We start from the raw sequence: 17,161 nt of genomic DNA on the forward strand, positions 1-17,161 counted from the left end.
TATTTCTAACATATTAATATTAGCCTAATTTGCACCTGTATGGACATTACCTCTTTAGTTGATGGTCAAATTGTAATAGGCTGGCACAAGTACATTATGGAGCCATCATCTAACATCAGCTGTACTAATGGCAAACTGTTTCATATAGGTGTTTAACATTGTATAAAATGAGTATATCTTTTGGATATATGGCCAGCTTAATTCCAGCTACTTTGCTGCATTTTTACTTGAACTGTAAATCATCTTTGGTATAAACATTATGCTGAACTTCTTCAGATTGAAGATGGTTGGTGGCTGGGCAAGAAGGGAGATTTGGTCGGAGCCTTCCCGTCCAACTTTGTGCAAGAAATTTCTGAGCCTCCTCCAGGTATGACTGGCATTGGAAACAAAAATCGGGTATAATCTGTGCAAAATGTTTTGCTGTCTTGCAGAACCCCCACAATGCAAATGAAGCGTTGCACATGTAATGTACCAACACAGCAGCATAACTCCGATAGGCTCCGATGCAAGATTTACCCCCCACCCCATCCTGGTATATATATCTCCCATCCTGGTAAATACAGCTCTGGCAAAAATTAAGAGACCACTGCAAAATGTTCAGTTTGTCTGATTTTGCTCTTTATAGGTATGTTTTTCAGTAAAATGTAAATTGTTTCTTTTATTCTATAAACTTCTGACAACATGTCTTCAAATTTCCAAGCAATAACTTTTGTATTTTTTTTCTGACAAAGAAAAACAGTCAAAATAAAAAAAACCCAGTGCTTTCATACCTCAAATAATGCAAAGAAAACAAGTTCATAATCATTTAAAAACAACAATAGTGATGAGCGAGTGTACTCGTTGCTTGGGTTTTCCCAAGCACGCTCAGGTGACCTCCGAGCATTTATGACTGCTCGGAGATTTAGTTTTCATCGCGGCAGCTGAATGATTTACAGCTACTAGCCTGCTTGATTACATGTGGGGATTCCCTAGCAACCAGGCAACCCCCACATGTACTCAGCCTGGATAATAGCTGTAAATCATTCAGCTACCGGATGAAAACTAAATCTCCGAGCAGTCATAAATACTTGGATGTCACCCGAGCGTGCTCGGGCAAACCTGAGCAACGAGTACACTCGCTCATCACTAAACAACAATACTAATGTTTTAACTCAGGAAGAGTTTGGAAATCAATATTTTGTGGAATAACCATGATTGTTAATCACAACTTTCATGCGTCTTGGAATGCTTTCCACCAGTCTTTCACACTGCTTTTGGCTAAAATGTAAGCAGTTCTTCTTTGTTGGATGGCTTGTGACTATCCATCATCCTCTTGATTACATTCCAGAGGCTTTCAATGGGGTTCAGGTCTGGAGATTGGGCTGCCCATGACAGGGTTTTGATGTGATGGTCTCTTAATTTTTGCCAGAGCTGTATATCCCCCCATCCTGGTATATATATCCCCCATCCTGGTATATATATCCCCCATCTTGGTATATGTCTCTTATCCTCTGTCCCATCCTGATATATATATATATATATATATATATATATATATATATATATATATATATATATATATATATATACTCCATCCTGATAATATGTCCCTAATGCTGGTAAGTGTCCCTTTTCTTAGGCCCCATCCAGGTAGTGTGTTTCTTATCCTGGTATATGTCCCTTATCCTGGGCCCCATGCTGGTATATGTCCTTTATCCTGGGCCACATGCTGGTATACGTCCCTGTTCTACCGCTGCTCTTTAATGCATAGAAAAAAACAAACAATTATACTCACCTTCCCTCCAGTCCCCTACTGTGTGGTTTCCTTTTCTGAAGCCAGCAGCTTATTTCAGAGTGCAAGTGACGTGAGCTGCTGGTCTGTTATTGGCCAGCAGCGTGTATTGCCTCGCATGGACACGCTGTTAGGGATGGTGGAACGCACTAAATATGAAAATAAAGTGCGTTTGCCACTCGAGGTCCACCGTGCAGATATGGCAAACTGCAGCTAGGAGACAGTGGCGAATACAAGCAGAGAGGGAAAGTGACTCGCACTGAGTTAACGTCACTCAGTGGAGATGCACCTGGCTGTGCCAATTGCATACAGCGACGGAAAAGCAACTCTGCTTTAGCACTGTGTTTATCGGCACACAGCCGCAGAGAAATATGGTGCTAAACGCGCACCCTGTTAACTCCACTGGAGTACGCAAGCCCCACTGGTGCAATGGAACCGGTAGTGAACTCCAATCACTTACAGAACTCCTCTCCAGAGGGGCTGGAATTCTAAAGGCACTAGCACCTGCCCTGAATTCAACCATACAATCTCCTCTCTGGAGAAGCCGGAATTCTAAAGGTACTGAGCCTGCCCTGAGCACATACAGCAGAGTCCGCACTACTGCCAGGTTCCTCACACACACCAAATATAAATGACCTTAGTGCACCAACGGGTGCGCCATAAATCCTTTTATAGTTTCTGTCAATCTGACAGGACCTTACTCACTGGCTACTCTGAAACCGGACCAGGACCTGAGCATGTGACGGGCGAGCACCAACAAGAAGTCATCCCACGAGCATGCTAAGTAGAGCAAAACCAGGACTTAGACTCAGGCAGGGGCTGGCTGGCAATTTTTAGCCTGGGGGGCAATCACAAGACAGTGGCCCTCAAGTTGCGGTGGCCCTCCTTTTCCCTGCTTATATCTGGCCATTGCATTAAAGTAGCAGAGATAACAGGCTTTAAAAACAGGCTGGTACACAGATATGGGAACTGAACGGAGCTTGCTGCATAGATATGGGAGCAGAATCGAGCTTAGGCTACTTTTACACTTGCGTTTGGAGTCGCTGCGGAGGGCTGTGGACTTCCTCTGTGAAGCCCCGCCCCCCGCCGCCAGCTCCGCCTATTTCTGCATGCGGCTGGCATGCGGCCTGTGTACTTATATTTAACATTAGGTACGCAGGTCGTGCGGCTGTATGCAGATGCTGCCGCATGCGTCATTTTGACGATGCGGAGACCAGCGTAGGACGCAGCTCGTAGCAATTTTTTTTTTTCCGCATCGTCAAAACGACGCATGCGGCAGCATCTGCATACAGCCGCACGACCTGCGTACCTAATGTTAAATATAGGTACACAGGCCGCATGCCGGCCGCATGCAGAAATAGGCGGAGCTAGCGGCGGGGGGCGGGGCTTCATGGAGGAAGTCCACAGCCCTCCGCAGCGGCTCCAAACGCAAGTGTGAAAGTAGCCTTACTCCAGAGATATGGGAACAGAACGGAGCTTACTACAGAGATATGTGAGCAGAACAGAGCTTACTACAGAGATAAGGGAGCAGAACCAAGCATACTACAGAGATAGGGGAACAGAACCGAGCTTACTACAGAGATATGGGAGCAGAAACGAGCTTACTACAGAGATAAGGAAGCAGAAACGAGCTTACTACAGAGATATGGGAACAGAACCGAGCTTACTACAGAGATATGGGAGCAGAACCAAGCTTAGTGCTGAGAAATGGGAGCAGAACCGAGCTTACTGCAGAGATGTGGGAACAGAATCGACCTTACTACAGAGATATGGGAGCAGAACCAAACTTACTACAGAGATATGGGAGCAGAACTGAGCTTACTAGAGAGATAAGGGAGCAGAACCGAGCTTACTACAGAGATATGGGAGCAGAACCGAGCTTACTGCAGAGATATGGGAGCAGAACCGAGCTTACTACAGAGATAAGGGAGCAGAACCGAGCTTACTACAGAGATAAGGGAGCAGAACCGAGCTTAATAAGTCTACTACATGGAACCAAGTCTGCTACATAGAAACTGGAGCAGAACTGAGATTACGACATACATACAGGGCCATAATCTAGATTACTACATTGATAGAGTGCCAGAACCAAGCTTACTGCTTAGATATGGTGCCATAACGGAGCTTACTTAAAAACATACACACAACAATACAGCTATACAGTGCCTAGTACTATCTCCACTACACAGAGAATACATAATATTATAATATCACCATTACCTCTACATGAAACTACATTCTATACAAAGACCAATGATGCCACCATACACTCCCTGACAGAAGTTATGTCGCTTATCCATGTTATGTAAATAAAAGCTTATAACCTGATGTTAAATTCATCCATTGGTTGTATAAGTTATTCTTTTGAAAGCTGGAACCCTCCAAAATGTGATTTAGGTTAAGAAAATAAATGATCAAAGCAGAAATATTGATCAGTTAAGGGACACAGAATGGTCAGATTTTGGCAAGACAAAATTTTTGTTGCCCACAGACAAATAATTAACTTAAAATACAAATATATGTTGCATAACATTGGTGAATGAAGTTGTGGTGCTCATCTAGATTCTCTGGTTTTGACTTCCAAGCTTCCTCTTTCATCCTTCCCCAAACATGCTCAATGATGTTCATGTCTGGTGACTGATATAAGAAAAGAAACACTGGCACACTACTAATAGTATACTGTCGGTTGGAGGGGTGCAACAAGAGTGGTAGCGTAGATAGCACAAAAATGGATAGAGAGGACCACTCCAAAAGAGAGCACACCGCTATATAATTATATATAAAGAGGCAAAACTTTTATTGATACAAAAATATAAAAACACTTAAAAAATACATGTATACAACAACATCCTCAGTGCTGCTGCCAAAATACAAAAGGTCATGATATATATAGTAAAGATACAAAGATAATATGCATAGTCATAATGAAAAAACGACCTAGAATATAGAAAATACCATAAACACACACCCCGGGAAGGTATAGAACTGATGGGCAATAACCACCGATAAGACCAACCATGAAGCAACACTCCCTAAGGCAAATATACCAGAAATACCTGTATGCAGACGCAAGATTACACTGTCAGTGGTCACAAGACAGCAGCATAGAGGACCACAAAGAGAGGTAAGTATTGCAACAGAGGCTACAAGGCACATGAAACAGGCAGTTCTGGATGAAAATTTGTGCCAAAATCCACTACCGCATCCTCGAGAAGGTAAGAGTCAGCGGAATAAACATATAACACAGCTGAAATAGAGGTGCTGCAGCCGGGGGAAGGTAAGGTCAGGCAGAGAGCAGTCTGTCTGGTGACTGGGCTGGCCAGTCCTTGAGCACCTTGATCTTTTTTGCCTGGAGTAACTTTGTTGTAGAGATGGATGTATGAGATGGAGCACCATCCTGCTGCAGAATTTGACCTCTTTTATGATTTGGAATATAAGCGGTAGCTAATACTTCTTGATATTTTAGGCTATTGATATTGCCTTCCACCTTGCAAATGTTTCGCACACCCCCATACTGAATGTAACCCCAGACCATGATCTTTCAACCACCAAATTTAACTGTCTTCTGGGTGTATTTTGGATCCATACGGGCTCCAGTAGGTCTCCTGCAGTGTTTGTGGCAGCTGTGGTGTAATTCTACTGAAGAAAAATCCATCTTCTGCTACTTTTCCAGTGTCCATCTATTTAGCAGGCTGTGGGAGTTTGCAAATGCCACACGGTTTTTTATTTGCCTTTTGTTTAGTGCTGGCTTCTGGGCACTGATTCGACCATGGAGGCCATTTTGAGACAGAATCCTAAAAACTGTTCTAGTTGACACAGGTAAAGGTTTAGGTGTGCACTCAGCCTTAATATGGCGAGGTGCTGGTGTAACGGACCAAAGGCCCAGAATAACAGTAAAAGTTAAATTCACTGCACTCTCTCTAGGTTTCTTATGCAAAGTCTGGTATAAATTTATTATACATTAACTTGGAGCGTAACAGAATATTACAGCATCTGTGATTTTTTATATACAACGTTTCGGCTCAACCAGAGCCTTTGTCACGTAATCGCTTGTTCCAGCTAAGATAGTGATATACAGAGAAGGTGGAAAGTCCCAGCGGTGCAATGTAAGCTCTATTGTAATCTAAATGTCCGCCTATGGAAGATCCTGTCCAGTAGTGTGGACCTGCAGTGTCTGTTATGACAAGCGGCGCTCCCGCGCCTTGCTAACGATCGGCGTGTCACGTGCGGTGAATTTAACTTTTACTAGTTGACACAGGGACTTGAGGTGACCAGACCTGTTGGAGCTCTGCTGCTGTGGAAGAGGGGCTTGCTTTGGATTTTCTAACCAACAAACATTCCTCCTGAGCAGTTGTGTTGCGGGGTCTGCCGGACCTGGGCTTGTCAAACACATCTCCAGTCTCTTAAAATCTTTTTTTTAATTCTTTGTACTTGACGCTGAGACACATTAAAGGTGCCCGCCACCTCTGCAGTGGATCTGGTCTTCAGCCTCTTGACAATCCAGGCTATGGTCGCAGGGTGGATTTTTGGCATGTTGTCAAGAGCTCAAGTTGCAGTTCAAGTGAAGGTCTGGGGTGCTAGGTTTCTTTTTATACACACACACTAAATAACCGATCATTTACTGAGCACAGGTAAGGATGTAAACTAGGATTGGGTGCATTATATGACCAGGCGACAAAACTTTTGTCTTGCTAAAATCTGACCATTCTGTGTCCATTAACTGATCAATATTTCTGCATTGATGTCAATTTATTTTCTTAACCTAAACCACATTTTGGAAGGTTTCAGCTTTCAAAATAATAATTTATACAACCAATGGATGAATTTAACATCAGGTTATAAGCTTTTATTTACATAACATGGATAAGCGACATTACTTCTGTCAGGGAGTGTACAACTTTTACTACTAGTATACTACAATACTGATCATTAATTTTAAAAAAAGCACAACACTAAGTGCCATTGTATACAGGAACTCTGTATTTACGGTCAGTGTAAAGATACTACAGTGATCACTGGCGACATTATACACAGGAGATCTGTATAAGGTGTCAGTGTACAGGTAATACAGTGATCACCACTCCCAGTGACATTATACACTGGAGCTTTGTATATAGTATACAGTGTATAGTGTCAGTGTACAGGTAATACACTGACTCACTAGTGATGTCTCTAGCTTAAGTCCTTCATATTTGCTTTTCATTTTCATCCAGCACAGACTGCCATCACTTCTTCCAGTTAGCACTCGTCTCTGCATAAAATAACACAGTTGCCTAGAGCACGGCTTTCAGACCACATTCCCCACTTTTTCCCTTTCTTCTACACCATGTTCCAAATTATTATGCAAATTATATTTTTCTCGGATTTTCCTAAATGGTCGGTGCAAATGACAGTCAGTCTAATAAAAGTCATCACCCGTTATACATCAACGGGTATAACGGGTACAACAGAGTATACATCAAATTTTATTGGAGAAACCTCCCAATGATAACAGTATAATCTACAAAATGAATAAAAACTCAAAATGCACTGTTCCAAATTATTAGGCACAGTAGAATTTCTAAACATTTGATCTGTTTTAAAGAACTGAAAATGCTCATTTGTGGAATTTGCAGCATTAGGAGGTCACATTCACTGAACAAAAAAGCTATTTAACTCCAAAACATCCTAACAGGCCAAGTCACATGTTACCATTTGAACCCTTCTTTGTTATCACCTTCACAATTCTCGCCTCCATTGAACTTGTGAGTTTTTGGAGAGTTTCTGCTTGTATTTCTTTGCATGAAGTCAGAATAGCCTCCCAGAGCTGCTGTTTTGATGTGAACTGCCTCCCACCCTCATAGATCTTTTGCTTGATGATACTCCAAAGGTTCTCTATAGGGTTGAGGTCAGGGGAAGATGGTGGCAATGCCATGAGTTTATCTCCTTTTATGCCCATAGCAGCCAATGACTCAGAGATATTCTTTGCAGCATGAGATGGTGCATTGACATGCATGAAGATGATTTTGCTCCTGAAGGTGCAATTCTAATTTTTATACCATGGAAGAAAGTTGTCAGTCAGAAACTCTATATACTTTGCCGAGGTCATTTTCACACCTTCAGGTACCTTAAAGGGCCCTTCCAGCTGTTTCCCCATGATTCCAGCCCAAAACATTACTTGTTGTGGATTCTGTTTGCGGGCTCCCTCTGGTGGTTACTGCTGGTACTGGGTGACTTTGGTGGGTTGCGGCCTTTGGTTTCTATCTGTCCATCAGAGGCTGGGTGTTTCCTATTTTACCTGGCCTCTCTGTCATTTCCCTTGCCGGCTATCAATGTGTTCAGATGTGCTCTGTTTGGTTCCTGCCTACCTGCTCCCAGATCTTTCAGGATAAGCTAAGTGCTGATTTTCAGTTGTTTGGTTTTTTGTCCAGCTTGCTTAGAATGTCTCTTTGTTAGCTGGTTGCTCTAGTGGACTGAGGTTCTCCCCATGTGCCATGAGTTGGCACATGGGTTCTTGTAATCTCAGGATGGTTTTTTTGATTAGGGTTTTTTGCTGACCGCTCAGTCCCCTTTTGTGTCATTCTGCTTTCTAGTTTTCAGCGGGCCTCTATTTGCTAAAGCTATATACATCATCTCTATGTATGTGCCTTCCTCTCATTTCACCGTCAATACATGTGGGGGGCAACTATATCTTTGGGGTTAATTCCTCTGGAGACAAGTGAGGTCTTTGTTTTCTCTGCAGTACTAGTTAGCTCTTAGGCTGGTGCGTGGCATCTAGAACCAACGTAGGCACGCTCCCTGGCTATCTCTAGTTGCGTTTGTCAGGCGTAGGGCAGCGGTCAGCCCAGGTTCCATCACCCTAGAGCTCGTCCGATATTTTACTTATCCTGTGCTATCCCTAGCCATTGGGGATTCATGACAGTATAGCCGGCCACAAAGGGTTAATTGTTTGGGCTGAAGCAGGAGGAAAAGAAGTGTTCAAGGAAATTTTTTTTTTTTTTTTTTCCTTCAGAGTTTTGCTGCCTAGCCCTTAATTGCTGTCTAGCTGCTTCTTACCTCCTCTTAACCCTTGAATGGCTCTGATCTTAGCTGTTTATCATGGATGTCCAGAGTTTGGCTTCCAGCCTGAGTAATCTCGCGGCAAAGGTTCAAAACATACAGGATTTAGTTGTTCACACTCCCATGTCTGAACCTAGAATTTCTATTCCAGAGTTTTTTTCTGGAGATAGATCTACCTTCCTGAATTTCAGGAACAATTGTAAATTGTTTCTCTCTTTGAAATCTTGCTCCTCTGGAGACCCTGCTCAACAGGTCAAGATTGTTATATCGTTCCTACGGGGCGACCCTCAGAATTGGGCATTTGCATTGGCACCAGGGGATCCTGCATTGCTCAGTGTGGATGCGTTTTTTCTGGCATTGGGATTGCTCTATGAGGAACCTAACCTAGAGATTCAGGCTGAAAAGGCTTTATTGGCCCTCTCTCAGGGGCATGATGAAGCGGAAATATATTGTCAGAAATTTCGGAAATGGTCGGTGCTTACTCAGTGGAATGAGTGCGCCCTGGCTGCAAACTTCAGAAATGGTCTTTCTGAGGCCATTAAGGATATTATGGTGGGGTTCCCTGCGCCTACAGGTCTGAATGAGTCTATGGCTATGGCCATTCAGATTGATCGGCGTTTATGGGAGCGCAAACCCGTGCACCAGTTGGCGGTGTCTTCTGAACAGGCACCTGAGACTATGCAATGTGATAGAATTCAGTCCAGAAGTGAACGGCAAAATTATAGGCGGAAAAATGGTTTGTGTTTTTATTGTGGTGATTCAGCTCATGTTATATCAGCATGCTCTAAACGCACAAAAAGGGTTGATAAATCCTTTGCCATTGATACTCTGCAGTCTAAGTTCATTTTGTCTGTGACTCTGATTTTTTCACTGTCTTCCATTTCCGTCGATGCCTATGTGGATTCAGGCGCTGCCCTGAGTCTTATAGATTGGTCATTTGCTAAACGCTGCGGTTTTAGTCTAGAGCCTCTGGAAGTTCCTATTCCTCTGAAAGGAATTGATTCTACACCATTGGCTATGAATAAACCGCAGTATTGGACACAAGTGACCATGCGCATGACTCCCGTTCATCAGGAGGTGATTCGCTTCCTTGTACTGTATAATTTACATGATGTACTAGTGCTTGGTCTGCCATGGTTACAAACTCATAATCCTGTCCTGGACTGGAAAACAATGTCTGTGCTAAGCTGGGGATGTCACGGGGTTCATGATGATGCACCTCCGATTTCTATAGCTTCATCTACTCCTTCGGAGATCCCTGCGTTTTTGTCGGATTATAGGGATGTTTTTGAGGAGCCTAAGCTCAATTCGCTCCCTCCCCATAGAGAGTGTGACTGTGCTATAGAATTGATTCCTGGCAGTAAGTTCCCTAAGGGTCGTTTATTTAATCTGTCACTGCCAGAGCATACTGCTATGCGGAATTATATTAAGGAGTCCTTGGAAAAGGGACATATTCGTCCATCTTCGTCCCCTCTGGGAGCAGGTTTTTTTTTCGTGGCAAAAAAAGATGGTTCCCTGAGGCCTTGTATAGATTATCGCCTTCTGAATAAGATTACAGTCAAATACCAGTATCCATTGCCATTATTTACTGATTTGTTTGCTCGCATTAAGGGGGCTAGGTGGTTCACTAAAATAGATCTTCGTGGTGCGTATAATCTGGTGCGGATAAAACAGGGTGATGAGTGGAAAACCGCATTTAATACGCCTGAGGGCCATTTTGAGTATTTGGTAATGCCTTTTGGACTCTCCAATGCTCCGTCAGTCTTTCAGTCCTTTATGCACAATATTTTCCGTGAATATCTGGATAAGTTTATGATTGTGTATTTGGATGATATTTTGGTGTTTTCTGATGACTGGGAGTCTCATGTTCTACAGGTCAGGAAGGTGTTTCAGGTTTTGGGGGCCAATTCTCTGTTTGTGAAGGGCTCAAAGTGTCTCTTCGGAGTCCAGAAGATTTCTTTTTTGGGGTACATTTTTTCTCCTTCTACTATTGAGATGGATCCCGTTAAGGTTCAGGCTATTTGTGACTGGACACAACCTACATCTGTTAAGAGCCTTCAGAAGTTCTTGGGATTTGCTAATTTTTATCGTCGGTTCATTGCTAATTTTTCCAGTATTGTTAAACCTTTGACTGATTTGACTAAAAAGGGTGCTGATGTTGCTGATTGGTCTCCTGCGGCCGTGGAGGCTTTTCGGGAACTTAAGCGCCGGTTTTCTTCTGCTCCTGTGTTGTGTCAACCAGATGTTTCACTTCCTTTCCAGGTGGAGGTTGATGCTTCCGAGATTGGAGCGGGGGTGGTTTTGTCACAGAGAAGTTCTAATGGCTCGGTGATGAAGCCATGTGCTTTCTTCTCTAGAAAATTCTCGCCCGCCGAGCGCAATTATGATGTGGGTAATCGGGAGCTTTTGGCCATGAAGTGGGCATTTGAGGAGTGGCGTCATTGGCTTGAGGGTGCTAAACATCGCGTGGTGGTCTTGACTGATCACAAGAATCTCATTTACCTTGAGTCTGCCAGGCGTTTGAATCCTAGACAGGCTCGTTGGTCGTTATTTTTTTCTCGTTTCAATTTCGTGGTTTCATACCTGCCAGGTTCAAAGAATGTGAAGGCAGATGCTCTTTCCAGGAGTTTTGTGCCTGACTCTCCTGGAGACACTGGGCCTGCTGGTATCCTTAGGGATGGGGTAATATTGTCCGCCGTATCCCCAGACTTGCGACGCGCATTGCAGGAGTTTCAGGTGGATAAACCGGATCGATGTCCACCAGAAAGACTGTTTGTTCCGGATGATTGGACCAGTAGAGTCATCTCCGAGGTCCATTCTTCTGTGTTGGCTGGTCATCCTGGAATATTTGGTACAAGAGACTTGGTGGCCAGGTCTTTTTGGTGGCCTTCCTTGTCTAGGGATGTGCGTACCTTTGTGCAGTCTTGTGAAGTGTGTGCTCGAGCTAAGCCTTGCTGTTCACGGGCTAGTGGGTTGTTGTTATCTTTGCCCATCCCGAAGAGGCCTTGGACGCACATTTCCATGGATTTTATTTCTGATCTCCCGGTTTCACAGAAAATGTCCGTTATCTGGGTTGTGTGTGACCGCTTTTCTAAGATGGTTCATTTGGTGCCCTTGCCTAAGTTGCCCTCCTCCTCTGAGTTGGTTCCTTTGTTTTTTCAGAACGTGGTTCGTTTGCATGGGATTCCGGAGAATATCGTTTCTGACAGGGGATCCCAGTTTGTGTCTAGATTTTGGCGGACGTTTTGTGCCAAGATGGGCATTGATTTGTCTTTCTCGTCTGCATTCCATCCTCAGACGAATGGCCAGACGGAGCGAACTAATCAGACCTTGGAAACTTATTTGAGGTGTTTTGTTTCTGCTGATCAGGATGACTGGGTTGCTTTTTTGCCACTGGCCGAATTTGCTCTTAATAATCGGGCTAGTTCGGCCACGTTGGTCTCTCCTTTTTTTTGTAATTCGGGGTTTCATCCTCGTTTTTCCTCTGGTCAGGTGGAGTCTTCGGATTGTCCGGGTGTGGACGTGGTGGTGGACAGGCTACATCGCATTTGGAATCAGGTGGTGGACAATTTGAAGTTATCTCAGGAGAAGACTCAGCAGTTTGCTAATCGCCGTCGCCGCGTGGGTCCCCGACTTCTTGTTGGGGACTTGGTGTGGTTGTCTTCTCGTTTTGTCCCTATGAAGGTCTCTTCTCCTAAGTTCAAGCCTCGGTTCATCGGTCCTTATAGGATCTCGGAGATTCTTAACCCAGTATCTTTCCGTTTGGATCTCCCAGCATCGTTCGCTATTCATAATGTGTTCCATCGGTCGTTGTTGCGGAGGTATGAGGTGCCTGTTGTTCCTTCGGTCGAGCCTCCTGCTCCGGTGCTGGTGGAGGGAGAATTGGAGTATGTTGTTGAAAAGATCTTGGATTCTCGTGTTTCCAGACGCAAACTCCAGTATTTGGTTAAGTGGAAGGGTTATGGTCAGGAGGACAATTCCTGGGTGGTCGCCTCCGATGTTCATGCGACTGATTTGGTCCGCGCCTTCCATAGAGCTCACCCTGATCGCCCTGGGGGTTCTCGTGAGGGTTCGGTGACCCCTCCTCAAGGGGGGGGTACTGTTGTGGATTCTGTTTGCGGGCTCCCTCTGGTGGTTACTGCTGGTACTGGGTGACTTTGGTGGGTTGCGGCCTTTGGTTTCTATCTGTCCATCAGAGGCTGGGTGTTTCCTATTTTACCTGGCCTCTCTGTCATTTCCCTTGCCGGCTATCAATGTGTTCAGATGTGCTCTGTTTGGTTCCTGCCTACCTGCTCCCAGATCTTTCAGGATAAGCTAAGTGCTGATTTTCAGTTGTTTGGTTTTTTGTCCAGCTTGCTTAGAATGTCTCTTTGTTAGCTGGTTGCTCTAGTGGACTGAGGTTCTCCCCATGTGCCATGAGTTGGCACATGGGTTCTTGTAATCTCAGGATGGTTTTTTTGATTAGGGTTTTTTGCTGACCGCTCAGTCCCCTTTTGTGTCATTCTGCTTTCTAGTTTTCAGCGGGCCTCTATTTGCTAAAGCTATATACATCATCTCTATGTATGTGCCTTCCTCTCATTTCACCGTCAATACATGTGGGGGGCAACTATATCTTTGGGGTTAATTCCTCTGGAGGCAAGTGAGGTCTTTGTTTTCTCTGCAGTACTAGTTAGCTCTTAGGCTGGTGCGTGGCGTCTAGAACCAACGTAGGCACGCTCCCTGGCTATCTCTAGTTGCGTTTGTCAGGCGTAGGGCAGCGGTCAGCCCAGGTTCCATCACCCTAGAGCTCGTCCGATATTTTACTTATCCTGTGCTATCCCTAGCCATTGGGGATTCATGACAATTACTCCTCCATCTCCTTGCTGACGTTGCAGCCTTGTTGGGACATGGTGGCCATGCACCAACCATCCACTACTCCATCCATCTGGACCACCCAGGGTTGCTCGACACTCATCAGTAAACAAGACTGTTTGGAAATCAGTCTTCATGCATGTCTGGGCCCACTGCAACCGTTTCTGCTTGTGAACACTCTTTAGGGGTGGCCGAATAGTAGGTTTATGCACCACAGCAAGCCTTTGAAGGATCCTACACCTTGAGGTTCGAGGGACTCCAGAGGCACCAGCAGCTTCAAATAACTGTTTGCTGCTTTGTAATGGTATTTTGGCAGCTGCTCTCTTTATCCAATGAATTTGTCTGGCAGAAATCTTCCTCATTATGCCTTTATCTGCATGAACTCTGTCTGTGCTCTGTTTCAGTCGCAAATCTCTTCACAGTATGATGATCACTCTTAAGTTTTCGTGAAATATCTAATGTTTTCATGCTTTTGACCAAAGCATTGCACTATTTAATGCTTTTCAGCAGCAGAGAGATCCTTTTTATTTCCCATATTGCTTGAAACCTGTGGTCTGCTTTATAATGTGGAACATCATTTTTAAGTAGTTTTTCTTTAATTAGAATCACCTGGAAAACTAACGATCACATGTGTTTAAGATTGATTTCAGTGATCCATTGAGCCCTGAGACACAATACCATCCACGAGTTTATTTGAAAAACAAAACAATTAAATCTTTATGACACTTAAATCCAATTTGCATAATAATTTGGAACATGGTGTACACTAGACATCTGAATACAGAGGTGCACCCACAAACAATATATAATTGGTTATTATGCAACCTCATAGATTGTAAGCTTGCGAGCAGGGCCCTCATTCCTTTTGGTATCTGTTGATCTATGTGTTTATTGTTATGCTTAATGTCCATTGTCTGTACAAGTCCCCTCTAAAATGTACAGTGTTGGCACTATAGAAATAAAATTATCATAATTATTATTATTATTATTAACCGACCATTCCAAATATAAATTATAATCCACCACTGTGCACCCACTAACTATAAATAGCCACTTTCCCCATTTAATATATAAATTAATTAGCACCTGTACTCTTTCCCCCAATTCATTACCAGTCACTTCATCCTCAATGCCCCCCACTATGTACCTACCACTAGGGTTGAGCGACTTTCATTTTTTTAAGATCGAGTAGGGTTTTGGGAAACCCGATTTTGTCCAGAGTCGAGTCGAGTGCAGTCGGCCGATTATCGCTAAAAGTCGGGGATCGACCGAAACACGAAACCCAATGCAAGTCAATGGGGAAGCATAGTCGGCAGTGAGTGGAGGCCAGGAAAACACCTACAGTGCCCATTTTAATGCCAAAAACATCCATTCTTGTTTCTGAAGCTTGTCAATCTTAATTAACTTTATAATAATAGTTGGGCATAGGGAATTGGGGGTCATTTGGCAAAAGTTGTGGGGGGAGTAGGGCCGGCTCAAGTTTTTCGTGGGCCCAGGAAATGCGGACTACGTCACGGCGGTGTTGCAGGGAAAGGTAAGTATTTAAAAGTTGCAAGTGCTGTGATCCTGAGCAAGCAGGGGGGGGGCCCACTCGTTCGCATTGCCACTGGCACAGGGCCCCTCAAAGTACGGCGGTGTGTTTGCATGGCGGGGGCGCCTCCCACCAGCAGCGACACTTTTGCGTACTCTGAGGGGCCCTGTGCCAGTGACGTCGCCAACGAGTATGCCCCCCCACCTGATGAAGGAACCTGCACTTTCATCTGCACCTTCCTCTTTGTCCCTGTGTAAGGTGGTATAACATGCGGGAAGGGGAACCTTACTTTCAGCAGGGACAGATTCTGGCTGTGTAGAGTACAAGGGGAATGTAGTGGTCTAGGTCAATGTACCAGCAGACTCATTTAGCAGTGGCTGGGCAATGGGCAGGATGAGGAGGAAACAGATATAGGGCCAAAGAATAAAGTAGGCTACATGCAGTTCAAAATTGGTAACAGGACTAAACAGGCGGCATTGCTTTGTTCAGTGGAGTAGCAAACCCAAGAGCAGCAGACACTGTTTCAAGGGCCTAACCACACTAGTAGGCCAAATGCAGTTTAATATCTGATAGTATAGGGCGAAAGCCAGAATGTGGAAGCTCAGCTTTGTTCAGTTGAGGACAACACCAGGGAGTGGCAGACACCTTTAGTAGGCCGGAAAAGCCTATTGCATTTTTTAAAATGGTAATTTGGAGCAGAAGGTTGAAGCTCAGCTTTATTTAGTTGAGGGCAACACCAGGGAGGGGCAGAAGCCGTTAGTAGGCCCTAACCACCATTTTTGTTTTAAAACCACTTAATGAGAGCCGGAAGGTTGAAGCTCAGCTTTATTTAGTTGAGGACAACACCAGGGAGGGGCAGAAGCCGTTAGTAGGCCCTAACCACCATTTTTGTTTTAAAACCACTTAATGAGAGCCGGAAGGTTGAAGCTCAGCTTTATTTAGTTGAGGACAACACCAGGGAGGGGCAGAAGCCGTTAGTAGGCCCTAACCACCATTTTTTTTTTTAAAACCACATAATGAGAGCCGGAAGGTTGAAGCTCAGCTTTATTTAGTTGAGGACAACACCAGGGAGGGGCAGAAGCCGTTAGTAGGCCCTAACCACCATTTTTGTTTTAAAACCACTTAATGAGAGCCGGAAGGTTGAAGCTCAGCTTTATTTAGTTGAGGACAACACCAGGGAGGGGCAGAAGCCGTTAGTAGGCCCTAACCACCATTTTTTTTTTTAAAACCACATAATGAGAGCCGGAAGGTTGAAGCTCAGCTTTATTTAGTTGAGGACAACACCAGGGAGGGGCAGAAGCCGTTAGTAGGCCCTAACCACCATTTTTGTTTTAAAACCACTTAATGAGAGCCGGAAGGTTGAAGCTCAGCTTTATTTAGTTGAGGACAACACCAGGGAGGGGCAGAAGCCGTTAGTAGGCCCTAACCACCATTTTTTTTTTTAAAACCACATAATGAGAGCTGGAAGGTTGAAGCTCAGCTTTATTTAGTTGAGGACAACACCAGGGAGGGGCAGAAGCCGTTAGTAGGCCCTAACCACCATTTTTTTTTTAAAACCACTTAATGAGAGCCGGAAGGTTGAAGCTCAGCTTTATTTAGTTGAGGACAACACCAGGGAGGGGCAGAAGCCGTTAGTAGGCCCTAACCACCATTTTTTTTTTTAAAACCACATAATGAGAGCCGGAAGGTTGAAGCTCAGCTTTATTTAGTTGAGGACAACACCAGGGAGGGGCAGAAGCCGTTAGTAGGCCCTAACCACCATTTTTGTTTTAAAACCACTTAATGAGAGCCGGAAGGTTGAAGCTCAGCTTTATTTAGTTGAGGACAACACCAGGGAGGGGCAGAAGCCGTTAGTAGGCCCTAACCACCATTTTTGTTTTAAAACCACATAATGAGAGCCGGAAGGTTGAAGCTCAGCTTTATTTAGTTGAGGACAACACCAGGGAGGGGCAGAAGCCGTTAGTAGGCCC

The 17,161-nt window shown here is 44.4% G+C and overlaps 1 protein-coding gene across 2 annotated transcripts in view; it reads left to right on the plus strand.

The window, feature by feature from the left end:
* Positions 1-17,161, plus strand: part of SH3D21 (SH3 domain containing 21) — a 188,467-nt gene that overhangs the window by 45,140 nt on the left and 126,166 nt on the right. For both annotated transcript variants that reach the window (XM_077295856.1, XM_077295855.1), the window contains exon 5: positions 277-367. In XM_077295856.1, the coding sequence (XP_077151971.1) occupies positions 277-367 (91 nt within the window). The remainder of the gene's footprint in view (positions 1-276; positions 368-17,161) is intronic.

The sequence above is a fragment of the Ranitomeya variabilis genome, chromosome 3, assembly GCF_051348905.1.
Source record: "Ranitomeya variabilis isolate aRanVar5 chromosome 3, aRanVar5.hap1, whole genome shotgun sequence".
Taxonomy (NCBI): domain Eukaryota; kingdom Metazoa; phylum Chordata; class Amphibia; order Anura; family Dendrobatidae; genus Ranitomeya; species Ranitomeya variabilis.